Source organism: Megascapheus bottae, chromosome 18, assembly GCF_031878675.1.
Source record: "Megascapheus bottae isolate mThoBot1 chromosome 18, mThoBot2.hap1, whole genome shotgun sequence".
NCBI classification, from domain to species: Eukaryota; Metazoa; Chordata; class Mammalia; order Rodentia; family Geomyidae; genus Megascapheus; species Megascapheus bottae.
Window position 1 is genome coordinate 37,744,278 of NC_143526.1, and position 26,956 is coordinate 37,771,233.

Consider the following 26,956-nt stretch of genomic DNA (forward strand, 5'->3'; position numbering starts at 1 on the left):
ACCATCTGCCCAAAAATTAAACCAGAATGCCTCAGGAATCTATGTCTCCCTAATAGCGAATTCTAATTACCAAGTGATTCTTGGCTGTATCTTCCTAAATCCCCTCCTGTGTCTAGATGTCACATCTCATATGGAGTGCCCATAATCATCTCCCTCTGTTAGCCATCATTGGCCATGATATTCTGAATACACACTAATGCACCCAACTCACATTTACTCCTTCGTATCAGAACTAAAGATGGAAGAGTAGGTGTGTCTGTCAGGTTTCAAGTTGCAACCCAGAACCTACCCAGCCTGGTGTTGAGCGGAAACCCATTAAATCTTTGCTGAGAATAAGTGCTTTGTTCTTTCTTCTGGTATATTCCCTTTTGGAAATACATTGCCTTTTTCTTTGTTTTTTAAAAGGGTACTGGGGATTAAATGCAGGGTTTTGCTCTTACCAGGAAAATGCTCTTCCACTTGAGCCACATCCCCAAGCCTGGGAATATCTTTTGACAGTACCTTAATTGTCTCTCACAACACCTACCGAAGTCTTATCTGGCCAAACAAATAAATATATTCAGAACAGTTTCTGAAAGAATTTAAGTCTCAACTCATGCGTCAGACTGGATATTATAAAAGGAGCATCCTGACTAAATGCTAGGCAAACCTGTGACTTAAGGAGCTGGGACAGTGATGCACACCACAGGGCCAGCATGCAGGATGTTCATGGAGGATGAGTCTCAGAACACCATGGCTTACACAGACACACACTGTAAAAAAAAACAAAAACCTAATATCTAGTTTAATCAAATAGCTTTATAGTGCAAATAGAATTGACATGCATTTTACTTTTACATAACATAACAAGATCATTACAGAAACATTGCAATGTTTGTCCAAGTGAGTCTTTAATCAAACCTACAAAGCATTTATTGAAATGAACATATCTGAGAAAGCCTTGAACTTATGTATCAAGCATCATTAATGCTATAGTATTAAAAAAAACAAACTCAAGATGTGGAAGTAGTAGCCTTATCAGCAACCCCTCTTCTGCGGAAGGACTATATTCATACTCCTCACCCCAAAACTGAGATATGCTTGACCTCTGAAGATCTTATACTAAATAATAAAGACAGAGGAAAATGTCATAGTATTTTTTTTTGCCTTTTAAGGAGAATGCAATAGAAATATATTAAAGATAACCTCAAATATCCAACATCCTTATATCTTATACTTTAAATCAAAACTGTATGAACCTATGCATCTTTATAAAAAACTCTCTTGACAGCACAGCTGTAGTTCTCTTTAGAACACAAAAATGTTCTATATTGTGCTATATCCTCCAAGTAAACAAAATATACATTGAAATAAAAAGTTCAGATTCTGCATCAAGCATTATTTCCTCTTGCCTTTTGATATAATCAAATTTGCGAAGGCATTCACTTAATAGTTTAGTTGAAGCAAACTAAAAAGAGATATGAGTTTTCAGCAAAGGAGACCTTTATGAACTTCATTCAGTAGTCCTTGGCATTGTAAAGTTTAGCTGAAGTCCCGATTGGTAAAAATCATTGGAGCCACAAGGGTAAAGACATAGAGGATGAGGCAGACCCAACTGGATGCCATCTTCACCCACACAGCTAGCCACATGCTGGTCATATCCTGGAAGTTGGCATCAGGGCTAAAAAAGAAAAAAAAAAAAAAAAGTCATGTGAAGAGCCTGGTACTGACATCCTATGGCTCTGGCTAAGGCTCAGAAACTCCACAGTCCCACTTGGTTGGCGCTAGTCTAGTTAGAAGAGTTTGGGTTGGGGCTTTAGAAGCCACTATTTTTAGGTCTTGTGAGAAGTTATCCTCCTCTCAGACAGCATTTTTCTTCTTGCCTGCATGAAAGATAAAGACTGTCCTTTGGGCAAAGTTGAAATCATCCATCTATTCTAATTACTGACAAAGACTAGATTGAAATGGCCTTCCTGAAATTTGCTTTCCTGAGTACACTTGTGAATCAAGACTACATTGATGTCATCAGTCTCTCAAATAACTCAAGTCTGGAAGAGCCACTAAAACTTGCATGGCAAAGCATCTTAATGGTTTTCAATGTTAGGGGGAAAAAAGCTGATAAAGTATTTCGAGCTGGCTGTGAAGGGATATTCTTGTAATCCCTGCAATTCAGGAGACTGAGGCAGGGGGAGAATCAGTTCAAAATGATGCTAAGACTCTATTTAAAAAATAAGCCAGGGGCAGGAAGTTTGGCTTAGTGCTAGAACGCTTGCCTAGCATGCACGAAGACCTGGGTTTGATTCCTTGGTACCACATATATAGAAAAGCCAGAACTGGTGCTGCGGCTCAAGTTGTAGAGCTCTAACCTTGAGGAAAGCCCATGGACAGTGCTCAGGCCCTGAGAGTTCAGTCCCAGAACTGGTAAAAAAAAAAAAAAAGGCCAGGCCCAGGGGCTCAGGCCTGTCACCCTAGCTATTCAGAAGGCTGAGATCTGAGGATTGCAATTCAAAGCCAGCCCAGGCACAAAAGTCCTTGAGGCTTATCTCCAATTTAACCACCAGAAAACTGGAAGTAGTGCTGTGTGACTCAAGCAGTAGTAGGTAGTAGGTGGTAGGCTTAAGCTAAAGGGCTCAGGGATAACATCCAGGTCCAGAGTTCAAGCCCCACAACTGACAACAAGAACATTGGATTCAGCTTCATTAACTGAGTAGAGAAGGGATCCTGCAGGGCTTCGGTTCCTCCCACCTGTACCAGTGCGTCATGACCATCATGATGTACAGCGAAGCACAGCAGAGCATTAAGTGGAAAAAGGAGTAGCTGTACTGCACTCCATCTTTCTCGTTGTCCACAGCCCGCCGAGGCTGTCCATCTTCTTCATCACTGGCTCCATTGGCTGTATCACCCAGAATCACACTGTCGCTCCCTGAAAGGGTCAGCTTGTTCACTTGGCTGTTGCTGGAAGTACGGAAGCTGGAAAATGACCCCAAGGAGGGCAGACCAGAAAAAGACCACTTGAGATGAATTTTTGCTGCCTCAGACCCAGGTACATAAAGGTTATCTTGAGATGCTCTTAACACTGAAGACTTCTAAGACTCTGCTTAAAGTTCTGACCTGCTGCCTGTTATTACAAGTCTGTCAGTATTTACATCAGCTACTTACTACTTGATGGGTTGGTTCCCAAAGCATACATACTATGCTGCAGTGTCTGGTTAGTGACTTGACAAGTGCCTCTTTCACACTTGGAACATACCACCTACTACTACCCTCCTCTCAGCTCATGTCACTTCTCTGATTCACTGCCATGTCCTCAAGGGTGTGCCCCCTCTCCATAGGTTGGATTACAAGCCTCCTCCCAATCCCCCCCCCCCCCACGCTCCCTGGAGTCATGTCTCAGCACTTGTCATTCCTGCCTTGCCTGCTGCCAAGAAAATCGTTAACAAGAGCCAAAAGTCATCTCTGCTACTCTAGCATTGCTCACTACAAATAAGCCTGAGTTCAGTGCTGGAATAAAAAATACACATGATAGGCTAGATTGTAACTTAGTGGTAGAATGCTTGCCTAGCACATACAAAGCCCTGGGTTCAATTCCTCAGTACTACATAAACAAAGCTGGAATTGATACTGTGGCTCAAGTGGTAGAATGCTAGCCTCAAGGAAAAGCTTAGGGACAGTGACCAGACCATGAGTTCAAGCCCCAGACTGGCCAAAAAAAAAAAATTGTAGTAAGGATTATATAAAAAAGCACATGTATGTATATTGTTCTTTATGTTTAAGTATGTATCAATGATATATATACAAAATTACATTGATCTGTCGGGTACCAGTGGCTCACGCCTTTCATCCTAGCTCCTCAGGAGGCTCAGATCTGAGGATCGCGGTTCAAAGCCAGCTTCAGCAGAAAAGTCCATGGGGATTCTTTCTTTCTTTTTTTTTTTTTTTGCCAGTCCTGGGCTTGAGCTCAGGGCCTGAGCACTGTCCTTGGACTTTCTCAAGGCTAGAGCTCTACCACTTGAGCTTCAGCACCACTTCCAGCTTTTTTTTTTGGTATGTATGTGGTACCAAGGAGTCGAACCCAGGTCTTCGTGCATGCTAGGTAAGCACTTTCACCACTAGGCCAAACTCCCTGCCCGCCATGGGCATTCTTATCTCCAACTAACCACCAGAAAACTGGAAGTGGTGCTGTGGCTCAAGTGGTAGAGTACTAGCCTTGAGCTGAAGAGCTCAGGGACAACGCCTAGGCTCAGAGTTCAAGCCTTGCCACCAATGAAAAAAAAACTAAACAAAAAAATTAGACTGATCTATATACTACTACTATATATACACGCTATATACTATATCTATACACTACTAAAAGCAAGGGGGGGAAAAAAACCCTGAAATACTAGCAAAACTACTACATACTTCATGGAAACAATAGATTTTGGAGGAAAAGATATCTTCACTTTCTATTTTTAATATGTATTTTTCTTATTTATCAGCTTATATAAATGAATCTGTTTTTTCCCATTTCAACTACTTCATATTAAAGCAATCCATGCTACTGTACAAAAAAGTACCAATGAAGTGACTAGAAGGATGAATCTAAGTAAGTCATACTTGGGGTTTTGTATGATTAACTGTGGAACATTTTGGGGGGCAGTACTGCGGTTTGAACACAGGACCATGTGACAGCCAGGCTGGCGCTCTCTCATCCTACCCAAACCACGATCCCAACCCTGCTTCAGTTTTCTTTCCAATAGTTTATGCCCTAGTCAACCTGGATTTGATTAGTTTGTTTGGGTTATGGGGCTTGAACTCTGGTCCTGGGTGCTGTCCCTGAGCTCTTTAGCTCATGGCTATCACCATACCCCTTAAGCCACAGCCCCACTTCCAGTTTTCCAGTTTTCTAGTGATTAATTGGAGAAAAGAGTCTCAGGTTCTACTTTAGTACCTGGGCTGGCTTTGTTTGAACCACAATCCTCAGATCTTAGCCTCCAGAGTACCTAGGATTACAGGAATGAGCCACCACGCCTAGCTTCAACCTGGATTTTTTTTTCCAATCCTGGGCTTGAGCTCAGGGCCTGAGCACTGTCCTTGGATTTTCTCAAGGCTAGAGCTGGACCACTTGAGCCTCAGCACCACTTCCGGCTTTTTTCTATGTATGTGGTACCAAGGAATCGAACCCGGGTCTTCATGCATGCTAGGCAAGCACTTTTAACCACTAGGCCAAACTCCCAGTCCTCAACCTGGATTTTAATCCTCCTATTTATACTTCTTTTCTAGTTGGAATGACAAGAGCACCTCAACCACATCAGCTTCACTGATTGAGATGGGGGGAGGGGTGTGGGTAGAATTACAAACTTTTGGTCTGGCCTGGCCTCAAACTTCAATTCTCCCAATTTCCACCTCCTGAGTACCTGGGATTTCAGAGCACCTCCAGCACTAAAAGAGCTCTTATTAGTCACTATTGTTAGTCACTTTGATGAGAATTGCATGAAGTACTTTTTTCACTTACCTAGAATACACAAAGCAGATAAAAAGGACTAACAGCCCCCAAACACCATTTGCATCCATGAAGCGGCTATCTGTTGATGGAGGAGCAGTGGTGGGGGCTGCAGTAGTTGAATTTACAGACTGCAGGGACGGTGCAACTATGGTGGTAATGATGCTCAGCAGGGCAGGGTTGCAGGAACGATCTAAAACCAGGAAATTTATTATTATTCTCTTGCCAACCAAGAATCTAAGAATGGTCTATACCACTCAGTCATAGAGGTAAGAGTCTCTTGGACTTTAGTGCCCTGGCTGGCTTTGAACTGTGGTCCTCAGATCTCCTAGGTAGCTAGGATTACAGGCGTGAGCCACCAGCACCCAACTAACAGACCAATTTTTTTAGGTCTGTGAGCCTGTTGTGCACACAGGAGTTATTTATTCCTATTTTAACTTTTTAAAAATTTTTAATTCATATTATAACAAAGGTAATGTACAGAGGGGTTACAGTTACGTAAGTGAGGTAGAAAGTGTATTTCTCTTTGGCAGATGTCACACCTTCTCTTGATCTCTCCCAGTTTTCCTTCCATTCCCATCTATAAGTTGCATAGCTCATTTTTGCACTGTCCAGTGATAATTGAAACTATTTTTATATTATAAAAATTAACCTGTCATTGATGTGGAGCGGTTTCTGCAGAAAGTACTTTAACTCTACAAGGAATTCATAGGACACATCCTACTAGGAAATAAACCTCTAGGTCAGGCAACTTTGTTCATGCCTATAATCCTAGTTATTAGGAGGTTCAAAGTCAGCCAGGATAGAAAATTCCATGAGACTCTCATCACCAACTCAACACAAAAAGCCAGAAATATAGCTGTGGCTCAAATAAAGAACACTAGCCTTGAGCACAAAATTTCAGTCCCAGAGTCCAAGCCCAGACTAGACCTGGATCTAGAGGAAAAACACCACACACACACAAGCATATATATACACACACGTGTGTGTATATGTATCTTCTTTATTATGATAAAAATGTTAAATATGATGAAAGAAACGTCTTTCCTGCTGTTTCTGCTAGAGCTTAAATCTAAAAGTAGACTTTACTTAAACCAATTCTTACAAAGGATCAAAACAAGGATGCCCAGCCCAAAACTCTTGCAGGTAAAATAAGGCCCAGACTATTGAAATAGAGATGTGGGGAAAAAAACAACAGAATGTGTGAAACCTTACCGTGAACCACTGCACGCTACACGGTAGTTCCAGTTTGCCATTTGTCAAAGGAGTACTTTTCTACTTTCATCACTGAACTATTGCCAGTCCCTTACCTGGCTCATTGGTCATGGCTGACCATGTGAGGTAGATGGTGTAGAGAGTGATGATAGAGGACTGCAGGAGGCCAGAATAAGGCTTGCATTCCTATAGAATCAAAAGGAAAATAAAGCCATAAATTATTCTAAAAGCCTAGGTACTTTCTTGGGCCTAACTGAACCATTAAGTAATAGACCTTTCTGATTCTCAGTGTTGAAAGATGACACATAACTAGTCCTTCAGAGTGAGCTTACAAAAGAATTAACACACAGGATCTACTGCTGGTTCTCAAACCATTTCGTAATCCTGCAAATGCTCTATTGCAATGGCTCTAGTTTTCTAACTCCTTTGTGCAAGAGGAAAAGCCTATACTCGGATCTATTACTAAAATGCCAGATGCCTAAACAATTCCTTAAGACTTGAGTTTTCCTTTCTTTCTTTCTGCCAGTCTTAGGGCTTGAACTCAGGGCCTGGGGGCTATCCCTGAGCTTCTTGTGCTCAAGGCTAGCACTCTACCACTTGAGCCACAGAACCACTTTCAGCTTTTTCTGGGTATATAGTACTGAGGACTTGAACCCAGGGCTTCATGCATGCTAGGCAAGCACTCTTACCACTAAGCTACATTCCCAGCCAGAAACTTGAGTTTTCTGAGCAAGAGTCCCACTAGGCTTTCCAGGCTGGCCTTAAAGGCATTTTCACACTTCAACCTTTTAAGTTTCTGGAACTCATCTTCAAGTTGGTTTCTTTACAAAGGAAAAGTGATGTATAGATACTTTTCTATCTGACACTCATTAATTTTTTTTAATTTGGGGGGGGAGGGGCAGGGCAGTAGGGGGAGGAATACAGGGTATCAAACATGGGCTTTACCCATGTTAGACATGTATGACACCACTGAGATACACTTCAAAAACCTGTACAGTATATTGAAGAAGAAACTTAAGAGGGCATCTGTTTTAGCAGAGCATTGGGTGGCTCACAACTATAATTCAAGCTACTCAAGAGGTTAAGATCTGAGGATCCAGTTCAAAGCCTGCCTATGCTGGAAAATTCTGAGACTCTCATCTCCAATTAACTTCCAGAAAACAAGTAGAGCAGTAGCTCAAAAGAGTGCTAACTGAGCAGAGAGCTCAAGGACAGAGTCCAGGCCCTGAGTTCAAGCCCCGTTAAAAAAAAAAAAAGTCATGCATGTTGTTAATATGAAAATCAATTATTCTTTCTAGTCTAATTGCCCTAAAATTTTTTTGGCTAACAACTCCTAAACTAAAATTTCTCAAGCTATTTGGATTATTAATAACCCAGAAAAAATAACAGTAATTCTTACTTGGTTTAATAATTACAAAAATGTTATAACATAAAAAATATTTAGATGGGGGAAACTCAATTATAAATGCACTAAGTTACATAGGTTGTGAGCTTAGCATTAACTAAGAGCTTTCCACATGAACAAGAAGCAGAAAACAATCATACCTGAACTTTTGAGTGGATAGATACAATAGAAACCACAACGCAAAGAATCAAGTTAATACTGATGAAGAATTTGTTTTCTGTGCAGCCATCTGGCTTGGTGTAGAATTTGTAGAGCAGCCCAACAGAGATGATTGCCAGTATATAAAAGAAGCTTGTAGCACAGACTAAAACTAGAGAGAGAGAGAGAGAGAGAGAGAGACTAATAAGAATGACTACAATTCTACTGAAGTTCTACAGTAACACCCAATTTTCTTCTATGATTTTGTTGTTGTTGTTGTTGCTATTGTGGGTCATGGGGCTTGAGTTCTGGGCCTAGACGCTGTCCAGCTCTTCAGCTCAAGGCTAGTGCTCAATCACTTTGAGCCACAATGCCACATCTGGTTTTTTGGTGGTTAATTAGAGATAGAATTTCACCTACTTTCATGCGTGGGCTGGCTTTGAACTGTGTTTCTCAGATCTCAGCCTCGAGTAGCTAGAATTATAGGAAGGCCAACCAGCATATGGTTTGACTCACTCTTATAGAAACTACAAAATGTGACACAATTCAAAAATTCTGGGCCGGGAGTTTGGCCTACTGATAAAGTGCTCTCCCTAACGTGCACAAAGACCCGAGTCTGATTCCTCAGTAGCACATACACAGAAAAAGCTGGAAGTGGTGCTGTGGCTCAAGTGGTAGAACTCTAGTCTTGAGAAAGTCCAAGGACAGTGCTCAGACCCTGAGTTCAAGGCCAAACACTGACAACAACAACAAAAAAAATTCAAAAGCCCCAAGGTTAAAAGTTTCATACTATGTTAAACTGACTCAATGTTAAATTCCAAAACCCACCAAGCGAATGAATTCTGAATTCACTATTTTGATTACCTAACTTGATTTTATGGGTTGGATAACCAATCTTCAAACCATTAAGTTCTTCTACAGTTGTATGAATGTGATTGTTTGGGGGACAGTATTTTGATAGGGAGCTCAGGCTGACCTGGAACCCACGATGTAACCCAGGCTTATGGCTTAAACTTCTAATCCTCTAGCCTCCAAAGGATTGGGATTTACAAAACTGCAGGTGTAATAACACCTGCCCAAAAATGAGCTTTAAAAAAATTTTAATTAAAAGAATTACATTTTAAAAAGCAAAGTAGGGGCCAGGAGTTGGCCTAGTGGTAGAGTGCTTGCCTAGCACACACGACGACCCAGGTTCCTCGGTACCACATACATAGAAAAAAGCCGGAAGTGGTACTGAGGCTCAAGTGGCAGAGCTCTAGCCTTGAGAAAGTCCAAGGACAGTGCTCAGGCCCTGACCTCAAGCCCAGGATTGGCAAAAAAACAAAAACAAAACAAAAACAAAGTAAAAGGTATAATTACATTTTAAAAAGTACTGGAAGAAAACAGATTAATATCATGTATTTGTGTGTGTGTGTGTGTGTGTGTGTGTGTGTGTGTGTGTGTGTGTGTGTGTGTGTGTGTGTGTGTGTGTGTGTGTGGTGGGGTGTCTAGAGCTTGAATTCAGGACCTGTATGCTATGCCTGACCTCTTTTCCCCGCCCTGTTCTGGGTCTTGAACTCAGGGTCTGAGCACTGTCCTTGGGCTTTCTCAAGCTAGCACTACCACTTCAGTGTGTGTGTGTGTGTGTGTGTGTGTGTGTGTGTGTGTGTGTGTGTGTGTGTGTGTGTGTGTGTGAATATGATTGTGAGGAATCAAACCTGGGTATTCGTGCATGCTAGGCAAGCACTTTAACACCAGGCCAAACCCTGGGCCTTTGCCTAAGCTCTTGCTCACCACTTTGAGTCACAGATTCACCTTTCGGTTTTTGACCAGTTTTGTTTTATTGTCTTTTGTTGTGGTTGTTGCCAGTTCTGGGGCATGTGAGCATCATCCTTGGGTTTTCTCAAGGCTAGAGCTGTACCATTTGAGCCACAGCACTACTAACAGCTTTTTCTATGTATGTGGTACTGAGGAGTAGAAACCTAGTCTTTGTACATGCTAGGCAAGCACTCTACCAATTAGGCCAAACTGCCAGCCCCAGCAAGCTAGACATTTTTAAGTATCTTTCTCCCAACAAGAAACTTATATAAGAGGTATGAGAAGCTGGGCATAGTGGTTCACGCCTGTAAGCTCATACAATTTTTTGTTGTTGTTGTGGTGGTGGTGCCAGTTCTAGAGCTTGAACCCATCAGGCCCTGGGTGCTATTCCAGAGCTATTTTGCTCAAGCATGTAGACTTTAAGGCATTTGATTTCTTCCAATTTATTTTTGTATTTGTAATGTATATTTATGTTTCAATGAAGAGCAGTAGTTATATGTAATGGCCTATCAATAGTAGTAGTTCTTAGTGCTAGGTTTTTTGTTGTTGTTTTTTATTTTCTCGGTTCTGGGGCTTGAACTCAGAGAACACTGTCCCTGAGTTTCTTTTGCTCAAGGTTAACACACTACCACTTGAGCCACAGTGACATTTCTTTTAGTGGTTTTGATAAACTATTTTCATGGATAGGAAACAACTGGATAGCTCCCCATGTATTTCATGGTAATGGGGGTGACAAGCCCTTGTTATAAAGTATAATCCCATACCTCTTTTTTTTTTTCCTTGTGAGTATGCTCCTTTACAGCAATGGAAATAATTCACAATGGAGATTATAGCTTTGTTTTGTTGTTTTTTGTGGGTCTTGGAGCTTGAACTTGGCCTAGGGATGTCCCTGAGCCCTTCAGCTCAAGGCTACCACCCTACCCTTGGGCACTGTCCCTAAGCTCTTCAGCTCCAGGCTACAGCCCTACCCTTGAGCTAAGCCCTACCTAGAGTTTAATTAGAGGTCCTTTTGTGCCCAAGCTGGCTTTGAACCTTGATCCTCAGATCTCAGCCTCCTGAGTAGCTAGGTTTACTGGCATCATGCCCAGAGATTACAAGTAGAATAAAAGCTTCAGTCAGCCAGGATATAAGTGAGATCCTACTTCAAAAATAATCAGCATAAAAAGGGACTGGAGATGTGGCTTACGTACGTATAGCAAGCTCAAAAGTCCTGAGCTCAAATCCCAGTATGATTTAAAAAAAGAAAAAAAGGCCGGGTGCTGTGGCTCATGTCTATAATCCTAGTTACTCAGGAGTATGAGATCTGAAGATCCTCAAAGCCAGCCCTGGCACACTAGGCACACTGAAGTCCATGACTCTTATCTCCAATTAACCACTAGAAAACTAGCGCTGTGGCTCAGAGTAGGGCAATAGCCTTGAGCTGAAGAGCTTAGGGACAACGAAAGGCCAGGCCCAGAGTAAAAAAGCTACACAAGACAAATAAACAACCAACTAATAACCACAGCAAAAAGGACTGGAAGTGTGGCTCAAGAAGGAGAGCTTCTACCCAGCAAGTGAAAGGTTGTAAGTTCAAATCCCAGCACTACCAAAGGACAAAAGAGGAAAGGGGAGAGTGCAGTTCTATATTGGGGGTTCGTATATTTAAATCACTGGAGATTTTATAGTTAACTCTAATATATGGCTCTCACATGTGAATTTAAATACTTACGAGCATACCACAGCCTTGAGTTTCCTTCTTCCTTCTTTTTTACCCATGATTCATTCCAAGAGTGAGCCATGTCTACCAAAAGCACCAGCTGAATGAAGATGAAGAAAGCAGCCCCCGTGATGCCAACATAAAACCAGACTACAAACCAAGAACACAGAGTTATTCTTAGCCACAGGAATAACATTTCAGAATATTAGTAGTCAAGTATGTAAGAGGCCATAAAACCATCCTGTCTCTAGCAGTACAACAGGACATTGCAATTTCAAACTCAAAGTATCCTTGGGAAGTGTTCTTTGGAGTTTCAGACCTTTCTAAGGGAAGCCTAGGGCCTGCTATTCTAAGTGGTCCTAGAAATCCTTTTCTTCACTTGTTGGGGGAGAGGGAAAAGGGAGAAATTATTATTATTACTACTATTATTTGCCCGTTCTGGAGCTTAAACTAAGGGCCTGAGCACTGTCCTTGGATTTTCTCAAGGTTAGAGCTCTACCACTTGAGCCACAGCATGGTATTCATGCATGGTAGGCAAGCACTCTACCACTAGGCCAAAGTCCTGGCCTAGAAGGAAAAATTATAAGGAAAATCCTCAGATATCACTTGATGTTAGTTAAAACAGAAATTAGGGAACTTAAGAACCACATGCAGATGTGGTCTGAGGGGTAAGCACCCACCTAACAAGCACAAGGGTCTGGGTTCAAACACCAAAATTTACAAGTCCTCCTATTTTCAAACTTTCTGATTAAGTTACTTTTACTATGCGTGAATATGTTATTAAAATAATAGCAGATTCATATATAATTCCAGAAAAGCTAAGAAATGGAGTTTAATGCCTCTTGCTTTAATCAACCAACGAGTTCAAATGAAGGCATATATTTAGTAAAAAGGCAAAAAATTTATACAATCTAACTCATTTAATGGTCTGGTCTACAAAATCATTAATGAAATACAGCTTTAAGCCAATCACCTACTACACAGTTTATACATCTCATAAATGACCCCTCCAGAGTGAGCCATACCTGAGGAGAAAGATCCCCCAGGGATGTAGAAAGATCCAACCATGATACCAACAATGGCAGCAATTTTGAAAAACCAAAACCTATTAAAATATAAAGATGTACTTGTAAAATGCTAATTTTCATCCCACACCAAGAAAAATGGCTTAATGCAAAGATGAAATAGCCATATTTCTTCATTCAACATGCAGTTACTTCATCCAATATTACATAAAAACTATGCTATTCCCATAAAAAATGTCATTCACATTCAGAAGAAAAACCTGTAAACATATCTTATCTTGCTACTTTTAGGACTTAAAAGGTAAGGATTTATCTAGACTTGAGAGGAAAATCTATTTATAATGTAGTACATAATCTGATTATAAACCTAAAGCCAGAACAAAATCTCACTTTTATTCCATCATCTGTAGTAACAGCCTTAAACAAATAAACAAAGAGTATCTGGGCTTTAGAATTGGCCGAACCCTGAGCTTTAATCTTCTTTGATTGAGAGATCTTAGGCAATGTAGTAAACCTTTCAGTTATCTCATGTAGAAAGTTGGGATGAGAATAGATTAAAAATTTATAAAAACCTCTTCAGTTTTCAAATAAGACATATACGTAAAGAGAAACTGGCAATCAGGAAGCAATACAACATGTCATCAGTACAAGAGTCTCACAGACTTTACTGCAGACTTTAGTGCCTGGTCTGGCTTTGAACTGTGATTCTCAGATCTCAGCTTACTGAGCATGTAGGATTACCGGCATGAGCCATCGAGCCCAGCTATGACAAATATATTCTACTGCTTCCATACAAACGGCAACATAACATGCTGAAAGACAGAAGAGTCACACTTCAATAAAATGAGTTAATCATCAATCTTACATACCCATTGTGTATTGCTGCTCTGGGATCTTTGCTTGTTTTTACTTTCAACATGAGCAAACAGAAGGCAAAGAAAAAGATGGCAATGGCAAAGTTGATCCGATATACAGCTTTATAACCAACCAGTACATCACAGTCTGATTTTGTATCCAGCACTTTGAAATGGAATTCTCCATCACAGAACCCAGGAATCTGGAGGTGAGGGAATAGTTTCAATGGAAAATACAAACCATGATAAAATTAGAGATTTTATTCCACTGTAAGAGCCTAGATTTATAATATCACTTAAAGAACCACAAGGTAGGAATTTTCTAACTTCCACTTAACAATCTGATTTAGCCAAGAACTAAAAATGGAATGAGTATGGTGGCACATACTTGTAATTTTGGCATCTGGGAAACTGAGGCAGGATGAATTTGAGTTCCAGCCAGGGCTATATAGTAAGCCTAACACCGGCTTAGGCAACTTAACAAAATGTTGTCTAAAGTAAAATAAATAAGGAGTACAGCTCAGTGGTAGAATAATACACATAGCATGGGTGAGGCCCTAGGTTTAAACCTCAGTAGCAGGAGCAAAAAGTTCTTTCCTAAGCATTTATGCTAGTGAGCTTATCTCAATTTTCTTCTGAGATTTTCTAGCTATAACCAACTCCTAAACAAAGGTGGGCCAGTCTAGCTGAAAGCTTAAACCTACAAGCAAAGAAAAGGGCAGTCATATTTCTTTCTTTTTTTTTGTGGGTCATGGGGCTTGTACTCAGCTGGGACCTGTCCCTGAGCTCTTCAGCTCAAGACTACTACACTAACCCTGGGCCTGGGTGTTGTCCCTGAGCTCTTCAGCTCAAGGCTACCACCCTACCCTTGAGTCAAGCCCCACTTCCCATTTTATTTTCTAGAGGTTAATTGGAGATAAGAGTCTCAGGTCCTTTTGTGCTCTGGCTGGCTTTGAACCTTGATTCTCAGATCTCAGCCTCCTGAGTAGCTAGGATTACAGGCATGGGGTACCATATTTAATACGTTTTTTCTGGGTTGTTACGACAGAGCCTGAGATGCACATTCTGACTACCTTTACTTCTGGAAAGGAGCTAATCCCTGGTATTGAAAGCCTTAGCCACACACAAAAATAATTTAAGGGCCTGGAGAGTTTGGCCTAGTGGTAGAGTGCTTGCCTAGCATTCACAAAGACCCAGGTTCGATTCCTCGGTACCACATACATAGAAAAAAAAGCTGGAAGTGGTGCTGTGGCTCAAGTGGTAGAGTTCTAGCCTTGAGAAAAGTCCAAGGACAGTGCTCAGGCCCTGAGTTCAGCCCCACAACTGGCAAAAAAACAAACAAAACAAAACAAAAAAATAGTTTTAAATCACCTGGGTGGTAGAGGCAAGAACACTAAATAGAAGGTAGAGCCTGAACACTAAATAGAAGACCCTCTCTCGAAACAACCTCCCCCCAACAACAACAACAACAAAAAAACCTAAGAAAGACAATCCAACCAGGCACTAGTGGTTCACGCCCATAATCCTAGCTACTCAGGAGGCTAAGATCTGAGGATTGCAGTTTGTAGTTAGCCCAGGCAGAAAAGTCTGTAAGACTTTCATCTCCAATAAACTACTCAGAAAAAGTGGTAGTGAGCCAGCACCTGTGGCTCACATCTATAATCCTAGCTACTCAGGAGGCTGAGATCTGATGATTGAGGTTCAAAGCCAGCCCAGGCACAAAGGACCTGAGACTTATCTCCAATTAACCCCTAGAAAACGGGAAGTGCGGCTGGTTGGACGGACAGTAGCTTTGAACTGAAGAGCTCAGGAACAGCACTCAGGCCAGGGCCCACAAAAAAAAAAAAAAGAAAGAAAGAAGAAGAAGAAAGAAGGAGGAAGAAGGAGGAAGGAGAAGGAAGGAGGAAGAAGAAGGAGGAGGAGGAGGAAGAAGAAGAAGAAGAGGAGGAGGAGGAAGAGGAAGAGGAAGAAGAGGAGGGTGATGCTGATAAGAGTGCTAGTCTTGAACAAAAAAACAGATCAGGGACAGCGCCCAGGCCAGAGTTCAAGCCCCATGACTCCTCCCCCCTCCAAAATACTAATAATGCTCTAATTATAATAATCATGATTAACTGTAACAGTAAGAATAATTATAACATTGTAAAACATTTATGTAATAAACATAACCAGTGTGGTGTTACTTCTACTTACCTTCTTCAGCTCAGTTTCTATCTTTTCTGTTCGCATGATACAACATAAAATAGTGCCTAGAAAGAAAATAGCAGCATAGATGATCCGAGTCACAGTGGAATTCTTGCTGATGGGACAGCAACTGCAGAGCAAGCATGATGCACCACTACAGAGGCATGGAACCTGTCGTAAGAACATCAGGGGTCATTTGAGATCTCCTTCATTGCAAAGACACGACAGAGAAAATGAAGCAAACCAAGTTTCTTGTTTTTGTTTTTTGTGGGTCACAGGGGCTTAAACTTGGCCTGAGTGCTGTCTCTGAGCTCTTCAGCTCAAGGCTACTGCGCTACCTTTGAGCCAAGCCCCATTTCCATTTTCTAGAGGTTCATTGGAGTTAAGAGTCTCAGATCTTTTTGCGCCAGGCTGGCTTTGAACCTTGATCCTCAGATCTCAGGCCTCCTGAGTAGATAAGAGTACAGGTGTGAGCTACTGCACCTTGGCTAAGGTTTGACAGTTTTAACTGGAATTACATGGCTTAAAAGCAAGGGAGGGGGTCTGAGAGTCTGGCCTAGTGGTAGAGTGTTTGCCTAGCATGCACGAATACCCGGGTTCAATTCCTCGGTACCACAAACACAGAAAAAAGGTACCACAAACACAGAAAAAAGCCAGAAGTGGTGCTGAGGGCTCAAGTGGTAGATCTCTAGCCTTGAGAAAGTCCAAGGACAGTGCTCAGGCACTGAGCTCAAGCCCAGGACCGGCCAAAAAAAAAAAAAAAAAAGCAAGGGAGGGCCGGGAGTTTGGCCTAGTGGTAGAGTGCTTGCCTAGCATGCACGAAGACCGGAGTTTGATTCCTTGGTACCACATACATAGAAAAGTGATGCTGAGGCTCAAGTGATAGAGCTCTAGCCTTGAGAAGTTCAGTGTTCAGGACAGTGTTCAGGCCCTGAGCTCAAGGCCCAGGACTGGCAAAAAAAAAAAAAAAAAAAAAGCAAGGGATACCTGAATTGGTAGTGTACATTTGTAATCCTAGCACTGAGGAGGCTGAGGCAGGGGGATCGTGAGTTCAAGACCAACCCCTCAGCTACACAGATTCGGTCTTCAATTGACAAATAGAAACAACCCAAAGGATGATGGATTGGTAAGTAAAGATACAAGGGGCATGACCATACCATGTTTTTTTTTTTTGCCAGTCCTGGGCCTTGAACTCAGGGCCTGAGCACTGTCCTTGGACTATCTCAAAGTTAGAGCTCAACCACTTGAGCTCTCAAGAGGCTGAGATCTGTGGATCAAGGTTCAAAGACAGTTCAGGCACAAAAGTCAATGAGACTCATCTCCAACTAATTACCAGAAGAAAACCAGAAGTGGGAACTGTGGTTCAAGAGATAAAATGGTAGCCTTGAGCTGAGGCACTCAGGGACAGTTTCCAGGCCCAGAGTTCAAGTCCCTTAACCCACAAAAAAAGAAAGAAATGAAGTACTGATGTAAGGTACAATGTGCATGAACTTCCAAGTTGTAAGTGGTTACAAAAACACAAAGACAGCTAGAGGCTAGGAGAATAGGGGATGCTGAGTGACTACTTACTGGTTATGAGGGTTTGTTCTCTGGAGTGAAGAAAATACAACAGAGGCAAGAAATACAGTGTGAGTAGTATTTGGGCATGGTTTTAAAGGATTAACATCCTCATACACATACTACACTCCACCCCCCCCCAACACAGACCCTGTTTTCCCAGGGGAATACAGACTCTAGGCAAGGCACCATAGAAATGCAGACTGCCTGACACAGGCAGGGCAATCTGGCCTGAGCCTGGCTGTAAACATTTCATTGTACCACATACACAGAAAAGGATGGGAGTGGCGCTATGGCTCAAGTGGTGGAATGTTAATCTTGAGGAAAGCCCAAGGACAGTACCCAAGGCCTGAGCTCAAGCCCCAGGAATGGCCAAAAAAAGAGAAAAATAATGAGGAGATGCAGACGGAGACCCTACAAGCCAAGTACCAAGGAAGGTCAACAACTATCAGCATGCTGGGCACCAGGGACTCATGCCTGTAATTCTAGCTACTCAGGAGGCTGAGAAGTAAAGATGGTAATTCAAAGCTTCAAAGCCAACACCGGCAAGAAGATCCCTGAGACTCTCATCTCGAATTAACTACCAAAAAGGTGGAAATGGCACTGTAGCTCAAAGTGATAGAGCAGTAGCCTTGAGTATAAAAGCTCAGCCAGGCACTGGTGGGTCTCACCTATAATCCTAGCTACTCAGGAGGCTCAGATCTGAGGATAAGTTCAAAGCCAACCGGGTCAGGAAAGGCTGAGACTCTCATCTCCAATTAACCACCAGAAAACAGGAAGCAGTGCGGTGGCTCAAAGTGGTAGGAGTTTTACCTTTGAGCTGAAGAGCTCAGGGGCATTGCCCAGGCCCTGAGTTCAAGACCCTCAAACACAAGCTGTAAGACCAGCATAGAGAACAGTGGTTAATTACATCCTTGGGGAATTAATAATTAGAATTTTCAAGGAACCTTACAACTCTGAAACAAGTTTATAAGAGAATCAGCCTATTCCCCAGATCCTGAAATTTCCTTTTAAAAATGTTTATTGCCCGGTGCTGGTAGATCATGCCTGTAATCCTAGCTACTCAGGAGGCTGAGATCCTGGCCAGCCCTGGAGTGTGAAAGTCCTTATCTCCAAATATCTACCAGAAAACCAGAAGTGGCACTGTGGCTCAAGTGGTAGATCACTAGGCTTGAGATGAAGAATTCAGGGACAACACCCAGGCCCAGAGTACAAGCCCCACGACCGACCAAAAAGAAAAATGTTGACTGACTGCATTTACTTTATCCTCACACAGCTCCTGCAGGGAAGAATGTTAACGTATTCGTTTTCCGACAAATATCTTGATGAGTGTTAGGTTCCCTTAACTAAGGCAGCTCCATCTTGAGACCCCTGCCCAAGAATTTTGCTTAATTAACATCAGCCTGGAATAGAAAATCTCTCCTTTGCCTCTCACCTTTTCCTCTCCCCCAAGGGTTAACTTAAGCTTAACACCCACCCTGACCACAAGTAGCATCTTGCATGCCAGATGACCTCAGGTGACATTTCTAAGGGACCTTAGACATCCATCCTTAGTTACCCCCAGATCAACCCTGAACCTAACGTTCCCTTTTTACTGCCCGGTACCTGCGGACAGCAAGCCCTCTTCCTCCTTCACAACCAGCTTGCTGGCCCCCATAAAACCCTTCAATCCGTTAAGTAGCTCTGGGGCTCTAGTTCTTTACTGGAGACCCCTCTTCCGCAGGCTTTTCTCTCCCAATAAACCCGCGCTGGCGATAAGCTGTCTCCCTACCTACTTTCTGAGCCCTTTTGGACTCTTAACAAAGAGGTCCTTAAATGTTGCGACCCTAAGATCCAGTTCTGAATAATAAGCCACCTTCCATCAGAGCAGCAGTAGGCCTTCAGTAAACATGCAGATTCTGCCACGTACTCGGTAGCTTTGGCAAATCGCGAACTAGGAATATGATTTTCAAGACACCCCAGAATAAATGACGCCACCTTAAAGAAGGGCTTCAAAAGGAATCAGAGGGCTCTCCCCCGCTACTACGCCGCCCAAGGAGCGCTCAATTTCTCAAACTTCCTCCTCTCAGGCTGAACCCCAAGGCCGGAAGGCGGGGGCGGGGCGATCAGAATTGTAGACAATGGCGCTGGGCCTCCCACATTCCTCCACAGGAGCCCGCCAGCAACAGCCCGGATCCGAGATCTAGCAGGCTGGAACACAGACTCCCCCGGAAAGCCACGCACCTCGGGCCCACTCACGCCTCTCTGCGGGCCTGAGACCTTCGGAAGACGGCCGCACTCCGAGCCTACACTCTCCTCCCAGCGGGTCCGAGGCCCACACCCGTTCGGATGTGGACTTGGGACTCCCGATCGCCGTTCCCCCCTCCAAATGTAGGTCCCAGAAAGACACAGACTTCCAAACTCACCCAGCTGGCGAGAGAGAAGACGCCCAGCACGGCCCCCATGGTGCCGGTGGCGATGGTAGCCGCCGGTCTCGAGGCTCCGACGGGATGGTAACTACCAGCTGAGGAAACCCCCACGGTTTCTCAGGCCGGAAATAAGGCCCACCCTTCGCACGACGTCATTCCCGTCACTGCGTGACCCCGCCCACCTCCCTCCGACGCACACCCCCCTCCGAGGGCACCAGTCTCATTGGTTAAGGAGGAAGGCGGGGCTAATCAGAGGGCGTGGCTAAGACGAAGAGAAGGCGGAGCTAAATGTAACTGGAGTTGCTATAGCTGCTAAAGTGCCATTTCTTCCTCAGTGTTGGTTTCAGTGTCTCTGGGAATGTCTTATTACAGCCGAGCAGGGAGGCGAATTGCACGGTGACTCACAGTATCTATGCCAACTTTACTTATTTTTTTTTTTTTTGCCAGTCCTGGGCTTGAGCTCAGGGCCTGAGCACTGTCCTTGGACTTTCTCAAGGCTAGAGCTCTACCACTTGAGACTCAGCACCACTTCTGGCTTTTTTCTATGTATGTGGTACCGAGGAATCGAACCCGGGTCTTCATGCATGCTAGGCAAGCACTTTAACCACTAGGCCAAACTCCCGGCCCGCCAACTTTACTTATTTGCAGATTTAACAGTTTAATCTTGGCTGTTTAAACTGTTGTTTATGGAGACATGGAAGATCCAAAATTCCCTTGGAGCCCTGTAACTTTGTTTTTTTGTTTGTTTGGCTTTTTTTTTTTTTTTTGCCAGTCCTGGGGCTTGAACTCTGGGCCTGGGCGCTGTCCCTGAACCCTTGTTCATGGTTATCTCTACCTACCACTTTGAGTCACAGCTCTTAGTTTTCTGGTGGGTAATTGAAGATTAGACTCTTATCTCAGATCCTATGCAGTAGCTAAGACTACAGGCCTGAGCCACACATGCCAGTGAAAAGAGGCACTCAACATGAGAGGAGTCATGATAATGCTGGGAAGCCGTGCTAAGAAACTGCTAGGCAAACTTGTAAAAACCCTTAAGGAAAACAAGTACTGGATAGAGTTTGTTGGGCAGCTGATTTTGAGGAGTAAATTTGACACATTCTTTCTGACAACCAGATATTTTGCTTCTGTATTCTATATTTTCCTTTTGTATTTGTTTAGCTTGCATAACTTAGGAGAGTTGGAAAGATTCCATTTAATTCATGGCACCCCACCATTTTGGGGAAAACCTCTGTTTGTTGTTACTAGGGGCTGCTTTGGGTTCCCAGTACCTAGGAGTAGTCCCAGCTGATTATAATTGGCTATTGGTAAATTCCTTTTTGCTACTAATAAATTACCTCATAATAAGATTTGGTTTTGAGACATGGTTTATCCCCTGGGGGTCCTCGGCTGTTACATGGGGCTTTACTTTAACTCTTGACTGTGACCTGACATTCCTGTAAATTAGAAGATAAATGTCTTATTATCCAAAGCTTTTCAGACAACAGGCCTCCACCAACCCTATAGCTTGTAACAGCATGGGAAACTAATAATTTTCCATAAAGGCAATCTGATCCAGGGGTGAGGAGAATACAAAGGCATTCACCTAACCAGTTGGAGGGGGACATTCCAGCAAAGGGAGAAATTACAGTTACAATGGAATGAGGTAACTTAAGTCACTGCTATCCTTGCCAAATGCTGGGGGTTGCCGGTTTTACAGACACCGTGGGGCCTAGCTGTGGGGCCTAGCCTGGAGACTGGAGGGATGAGATGGGTCTGCTCACCCAACTCCAAGGCTTAGAAGTGAGACAAGACATCCTTTGAATTGTGATACTTGAGCACGGGTGAAAACTCCAAAAGGGGAGAGCCTAGAGGGCCTGCTCCGGGGAATATGTAGATGAGCCAGGGGAACTGGCTCACCTGTTCCTGCATAATGCCTTGCTGAGTGGCCTTTGTCTTTATTGGGTACTAGCAATTTGCACACTGGTCAATCATAAAGACCTGCAGCCCCAAGCCAAGCTTACATCAAGCCTTTAAAGACAAAAGCCACAGAAGTAAAGATAATAGGAACCAAAAGGTAATTGGAATCTGAGGCCATAAAGCCAAGAGTGGTTTGATTTTTGCAAAAGAAAAGGAGACTAAGCCAGATGTAGAGGTTCACACCTGTAATCCTAGCAACTCTGAAATCCAAAGATCATGGTTCAAAGCCAACCAGAGCAATAAAGTCTCCAAGACTCTTCAATTAACCACCTATTAAGTGAAGTAAGCCAGACTCAAGGGAACATAGGCCCAATAGTCTCCCTCATTCGTCATAATTGAAGGGTTAAAAAGTTTTAAGAACTGAGAAATGCGGACCAGCCAGAGGTAAAACTGCCAGCCGCAGCGATTGTGAAACTTGCAGCTGTAGATGAACAAAGATAAGGAACTTTACTCAGGGTTCCGGAAAACGGTTGTTTGTGCAGATGATGTGTGTAGATAATGCTCCAGCCCCTGAACTCTGTAGGAATTTTGTTGTTCGTAAAGTACTATAAAAACCCTGCCTGCTTTGTGTTCTGGTTCCTGTGTGCCTGTTCCTGTGTGTTCAGTGAGCCCCATGCATGCTTGGTGAATAAATCCCCCTTGCTTTTTGAATGAGAGAACGTCTCCTGAAGTCTTCATTTGTGCTGCGAGCTTCTCAGCCCTTACATAATCAGTAGAAACCTTGGGCTCTCCTAGCAGAGATTTACAATAGAACAAAACCTAGAGACATTAGGCCAAATAGTATGACACTAAATGTAAGGACCTCCAGGATAAGGAAACAAAAGCCATATAAGGAGTGATTGTTGTCCTTAATGTACTATGTTACCTCTCATCTCTTTTCCCATCCCTTGGTTTTATCTCATATTGTTACAATATTTCACTTTCTTACTTGATATATTTTATATGTGCTTAATTGGTTATTTGAAATTGGATAGGGAAGGAGGGAAATCAAGATGACTGGGGGGAGGGTGGGAGGGAAATGGGGCCCATGTCATGAGAAAGGGCATCAATGTTTGTGAAGTTATACACCTTCTATTTGGTGAATGTAATGTAACCCTTCTATTAATCACAATAAAAAAAAAAAAGAAAAAAAACTCCTGTTGAATGGAAGATGGAGGCTACACTCTGCTATTCGACTAGTAGGGTATAGTCATCGCAGCTAATTAAAGACTCCTAGCTACTTTAACTCAGTGTTGGTTGGGGTGCCATCTTGATTTCCAGAAGAATTCAGTTGTAATATCTGAAACCTATAGATTTCTGTCGGGGACATTCTCCCCCTCCCTGAATTCTTAGTGTAAGAATGTGCCTGCATCTTGTAATTAGGTCACTAAGCAACATATGCCTGCTTGTGTTGATATGCAAACATCCTATCACCTGGCCTCTACCCCAAGCAAACATCCTACTACCTACCCCGAGCAGTTCCTGTACCCCAACCCCCTCCTGCCTCTCCTGAAGAGGCATATAAACCCCTGTGTGAAAAATAAAATTGATCAGGACGCTTGTCTTGCTGCCTTCTTTGTGTCTCCTGTCCCTTTCATTCCTCCCTCTAGGTTCTTGGCCCTAGTTGACGTCCCGCTGGACGGGACAGATTTCCTCACTTTGCAGCCTATCCCACTTACCTAAAGGGCAGAGGAATAGAGAATTACTGCTTTGTGAATTATAAAAGTTTCTGTAATTGATGTATGTTGAAATGGTATAAACAAGTTATTGTTTTAATTTGTTCTGTGAGGCCTAAATTAATTTTGAAGTTTGATGAACTTCAGTAAAAAGTTATTTTTAAGCAAGCCCCGCCAGAAGGTCACTCTGAACTAACTCTAATTGCAGAGATAGCAATTTCAAAGAAAGTAATACATTTAGTAGTAATTTATTACAGACTACTCCCAGTGATTTGAGGCCCCAGGATAAAATAACCATTAAGACATCCTATGATAACCATTGAGATATCCTGACCAGCTGCCCTTCAGCTCGGCCATATCCCCTAAGCACAACTGCATGTATCCCCTAGCACTAGCCAATCAATTCATAATACATCAACCCTTTGAGCTAACCCTATAAAAACCTTATACAACAGGAAGTTGGGACTCAACTCAGACCTGCTGTGAAGGTGTCGGTTGTGAGTCCAGGCTCGAGCTTGCAATAAAGACTCTGGTGCTATTACATCGGATTCGGCTCCTTGGTGGTCTTTGGGGACCCCGCAATTTGGGCACTACAGTTCAAATTTTTGGTATTGCCAATATTACTTGTAATGCCAATATTATTCTATTGATTGAAGCTAAAAGTTTTCCAGCTAGCCCCTACCGTACAGCTCTGTGGCTATACTTGTTAAACTTGTTTTGAATTTGTACTTGTTCTGCATCTGTTTTGCTCTGTTATGACCCACCCTTGTAAGATGCTGGCTGTTTACAACTAAGTATTTTTCAGAAAGTAACAAGCCATATCTTTTACCTGTCGTGTGAGGCCTAAATTAATTTTGAAGTTTGATGAACTTCAGTAAAAAGTTATTTTTAAGCAGGCCCCACTAGAAAGTCACTCTGAACTACTCGGGGCAGTGTGTCCAGAAGATAGACAAAAGGTGTGTTTATCTAAGACAGGAGGGCACCACAGATGGTGTTTGTGAGGAGCGGTAGTTAAACTGAATCTATCTTGTTAAAGCAGTCTCCATTCTGTAAGAGTTCCGTCTGAAAAATCCCCTGTTTCTTAGGAAAACTGTAAGATAGTCCATCAGTTATTTACTCAGACAGCTAGCAAGGACATTCAAAATTAATCTGTAGGACAGCGGCTGTGTTCCACAGCTAAAACTAAACTGTGGGAAACCATAACATCAAAACCAATAAGAAATTGTAGAATGTCCCTATATAAAGGTTAACTAAAATACGAGGCTGTAAGAATGAAAACTAAAAATTGTTTATTCTGTACTATAAAAGCTGTGCGAATTCTGTACTCGGGGCCTCCAAGTGTCACTGGTTTCTAAGGCTCGGAGGACCAAGCTTGAGCTTGCTAATAAACGGTTCTTTGTTGCTTGCATTGGTTGTGGTCTCTGGTGGTCTTTCAGGGGGATTTTGAATGTTGGGCACAACATTTGCTTAAGGCAGACCCCTGCAGTTAAGCATATAGCTTCCTGGGACACCCCAGGTGGTGCTAAAAAGTCAGTATGAAGTGTGTCATCCATATCAACCACTTCTGAAGTTCTTCTCCAAGTAAATGTTAGAGTTGTTTTATGAATTTCCCGCAGTATGTAACAATCACCAAAGTCCCTGCCTACCTCAAAGAAGTATATAAAAATGCTGTAACCCCAGGCTCGGGGCTCTCAACGTCACTGGTTGCAGCCGTGTGCTCGAGCTTGCAATGAAGACTCTCGTGCTCTTACATCAGATTCGGCTTCTTGGTGGTCTTTGGGGACCCCGAAATCTGGGCATAACAGTAGTTACTGTAGTTACCAAACTTGTTTTGCCTTGCACGCACCTGAAGACCCTCCCCCCCAGAAGGCGACTCCTACTATGCTACTAAATGGTTTCTGACCTGTTTCCTGCCTTGTTATCCGGGTTTCCAAAAAATAAGCACACTCTACTTAGGCAAGAGGGGAAATTCCTGTGGTTTTCAGAGTTAAAAAGGAGCCCACAGAGACAGCCTTGCATGTCATTCTGAGCTCTTGGGTGTCATCCTTTGCATCAGCCATTTCTCACCCAATAAAACATCTTTTCCATTCTGGATCCTGATTCAAGTGGTCTCATTTTACATTGATTCTCAGACCCCATTACAATGTTAATTTTAAAAACAAGTTCTTACTTTTTTTTAAGTTCATGTAATCTTTTCCACAGTGGAACATGTCATTCAGGACTATTTAAATTTAAGCTCTCAGTCCTTGGACACTCATATTTGGATCAGAATAAATAGTTTTCTTATTTCCTTGAAAGCACTTGATAGCGTGGGCCCAGTGCCTCCTTTCCCATAGTTTAGCTTGTAGCTAAGCCCGCCCTGCACGAACAACAATCAGCCACTGGCCCAGGGCCCTACATAAACAACACCCAAGCCCTAATTAGGGTAGTAAATAACTAGTTCCCAACCCTTTACCTTGGGCTGGCACTCCCTTGGGTAGCCATAAACCATTTGAGCCAAAGCAACTCCCCACCCCCAAACTGACCTTCAGGCCTGGGCAACTGCAGACTGCCTTATCTACCATTTGGACAGTATCCATCAATCCTAGTCTGCCATGATGAAGCCCCTAGTCCTCACGTCCAACCTAAGGGTCTCTACCTTCCCTCTGGCCCCTCTGGCCCCTAAACCCCACAGGTTATATAGGTCACCCCAGAAAATAGTCGGTGCTTCTCTGGAGCAGACGAATGTGAAAAGAGCCTGCCTTCTAATCGCTCTTCCCTCAACTCCCCACCCCCACCCCACATTAAGCTTATTCTTTTGTTCCCTGTACCTGGATGTCTGCATGGTTACTGGCAAAGTCTGCAGTTTATCCAACAGCATTTTATGTCAACAATCTTCACTGAATTTTTGATCCAGTTAAAAGACTTCACTATCAGATCATAGTACGGATTGGTACAAGGGATTACTTTTTCAGTAAAAGTATCAGGCAGTGTTGGGGGGAGGGTAATAAGGGTAAAGTGCTTGGTAAGCATATGGAAGGCCCTGGATTCAATCTTCAGCATTATACTAAAAATAATAAATAAATAAAAAGACTGCCTCCCTAGTAAGCATGGCTGAGGGGGTGGGGAGGGGATGTGTTTTTGTTGTTGTTGTTTTTTTTTTCCTTTTTGGTCCTGGGGCTTCAACTTAGGGCCTGGGTGTTGTCCCTGAGCTCTTCAGCTCTGCCTTCCTAGCCTTTGAGCCACAGAGCTACTTCTGGTTTTCTAGTAGTTAATTGGGAGATAAGAGTCTCAGGGACTTCAATGCCTGGGTTGGCTTTGAATCCTGATTCCCAGATCTCAGCCTCCTTAATAGTCAGGATTACAGGCATGAGCCACCAAGCCAGGCTTTTTTTTTTTTTTTTTATTTAAATGCTGATCCTAGGCCTTGAACTTATTGCCTAGAAGCCTGAGCCTCTTTGTGCTCAAGCTAGGGCCACCCACTTGAGCTCCAGCACCACCTCCAGCCTTTTCTGGGTAGATTATTGGAGAAAAGAGTCTCCCAGGGACAAGAAGAACAGCCTAGTGGTAGAGTGCTCTCCTAGCATGCACCAAGCCCTGGGTTCGATTCCTTGGTACCACATACACAG

At 43.0% G+C, this 26,956-nt stretch overlaps 1 protein-coding gene across 1 annotated transcript; it reads right to left on the minus strand.

The window, feature by feature from the left end:
- Positions 1–1,120: 1,120 nt before the first annotated feature.
- Positions 1,121–19,832, minus strand: Serinc3 (serine incorporator 3). The gene is made up of 10 exons (XM_090352402.1): positions 19,735–19,832; positions 15,782–15,943; positions 13,607–13,794; positions 12,738–12,817; positions 11,725–11,862; positions 8,222–8,391; positions 6,772–6,862; positions 5,474–5,654; positions 2,725–2,949; positions 1,121–1,660 (listed from the first exon to the last, which is right to left on the minus strand). The coding sequence occupies exons 1-10, from the start codon at positions 19,771–19,773 to the stop codon at positions 1,522–1,524; spliced, it is 1,413 nt and encodes a 470-aa protein (XP_090208528.1). The 5' UTR covers positions 19,774–19,832; the 3' UTR covers positions 1,121–1,521.
- Positions 19,833–26,956: the final 7,124 nt, after the last annotated feature.

Bases quoted from the DNA above. Each gene is read 5' to 3' on its own strand.
- Serinc3 (XM_090352402.1), bottom strand. From the start codon at position 19,773: ATGGGGGCCGTGCTGGGCGTCTTCTCTCTCGCCAGCTGG. The intron at 5,655-6,771 runs GTAAGGGACTGG...TCCTGGTTTTAG, and splicing joins AGCCATGACCAATGAGCCAG to ATCGTTCCTGCAACCCTGCC. The intron at 1,661-2,724 runs GTGGGAGGAACC...TTTCTTTTTTAG, and splicing joins GTCATGACGCACTGGTACAG to CCCTGATGCCAACTTCCAGG.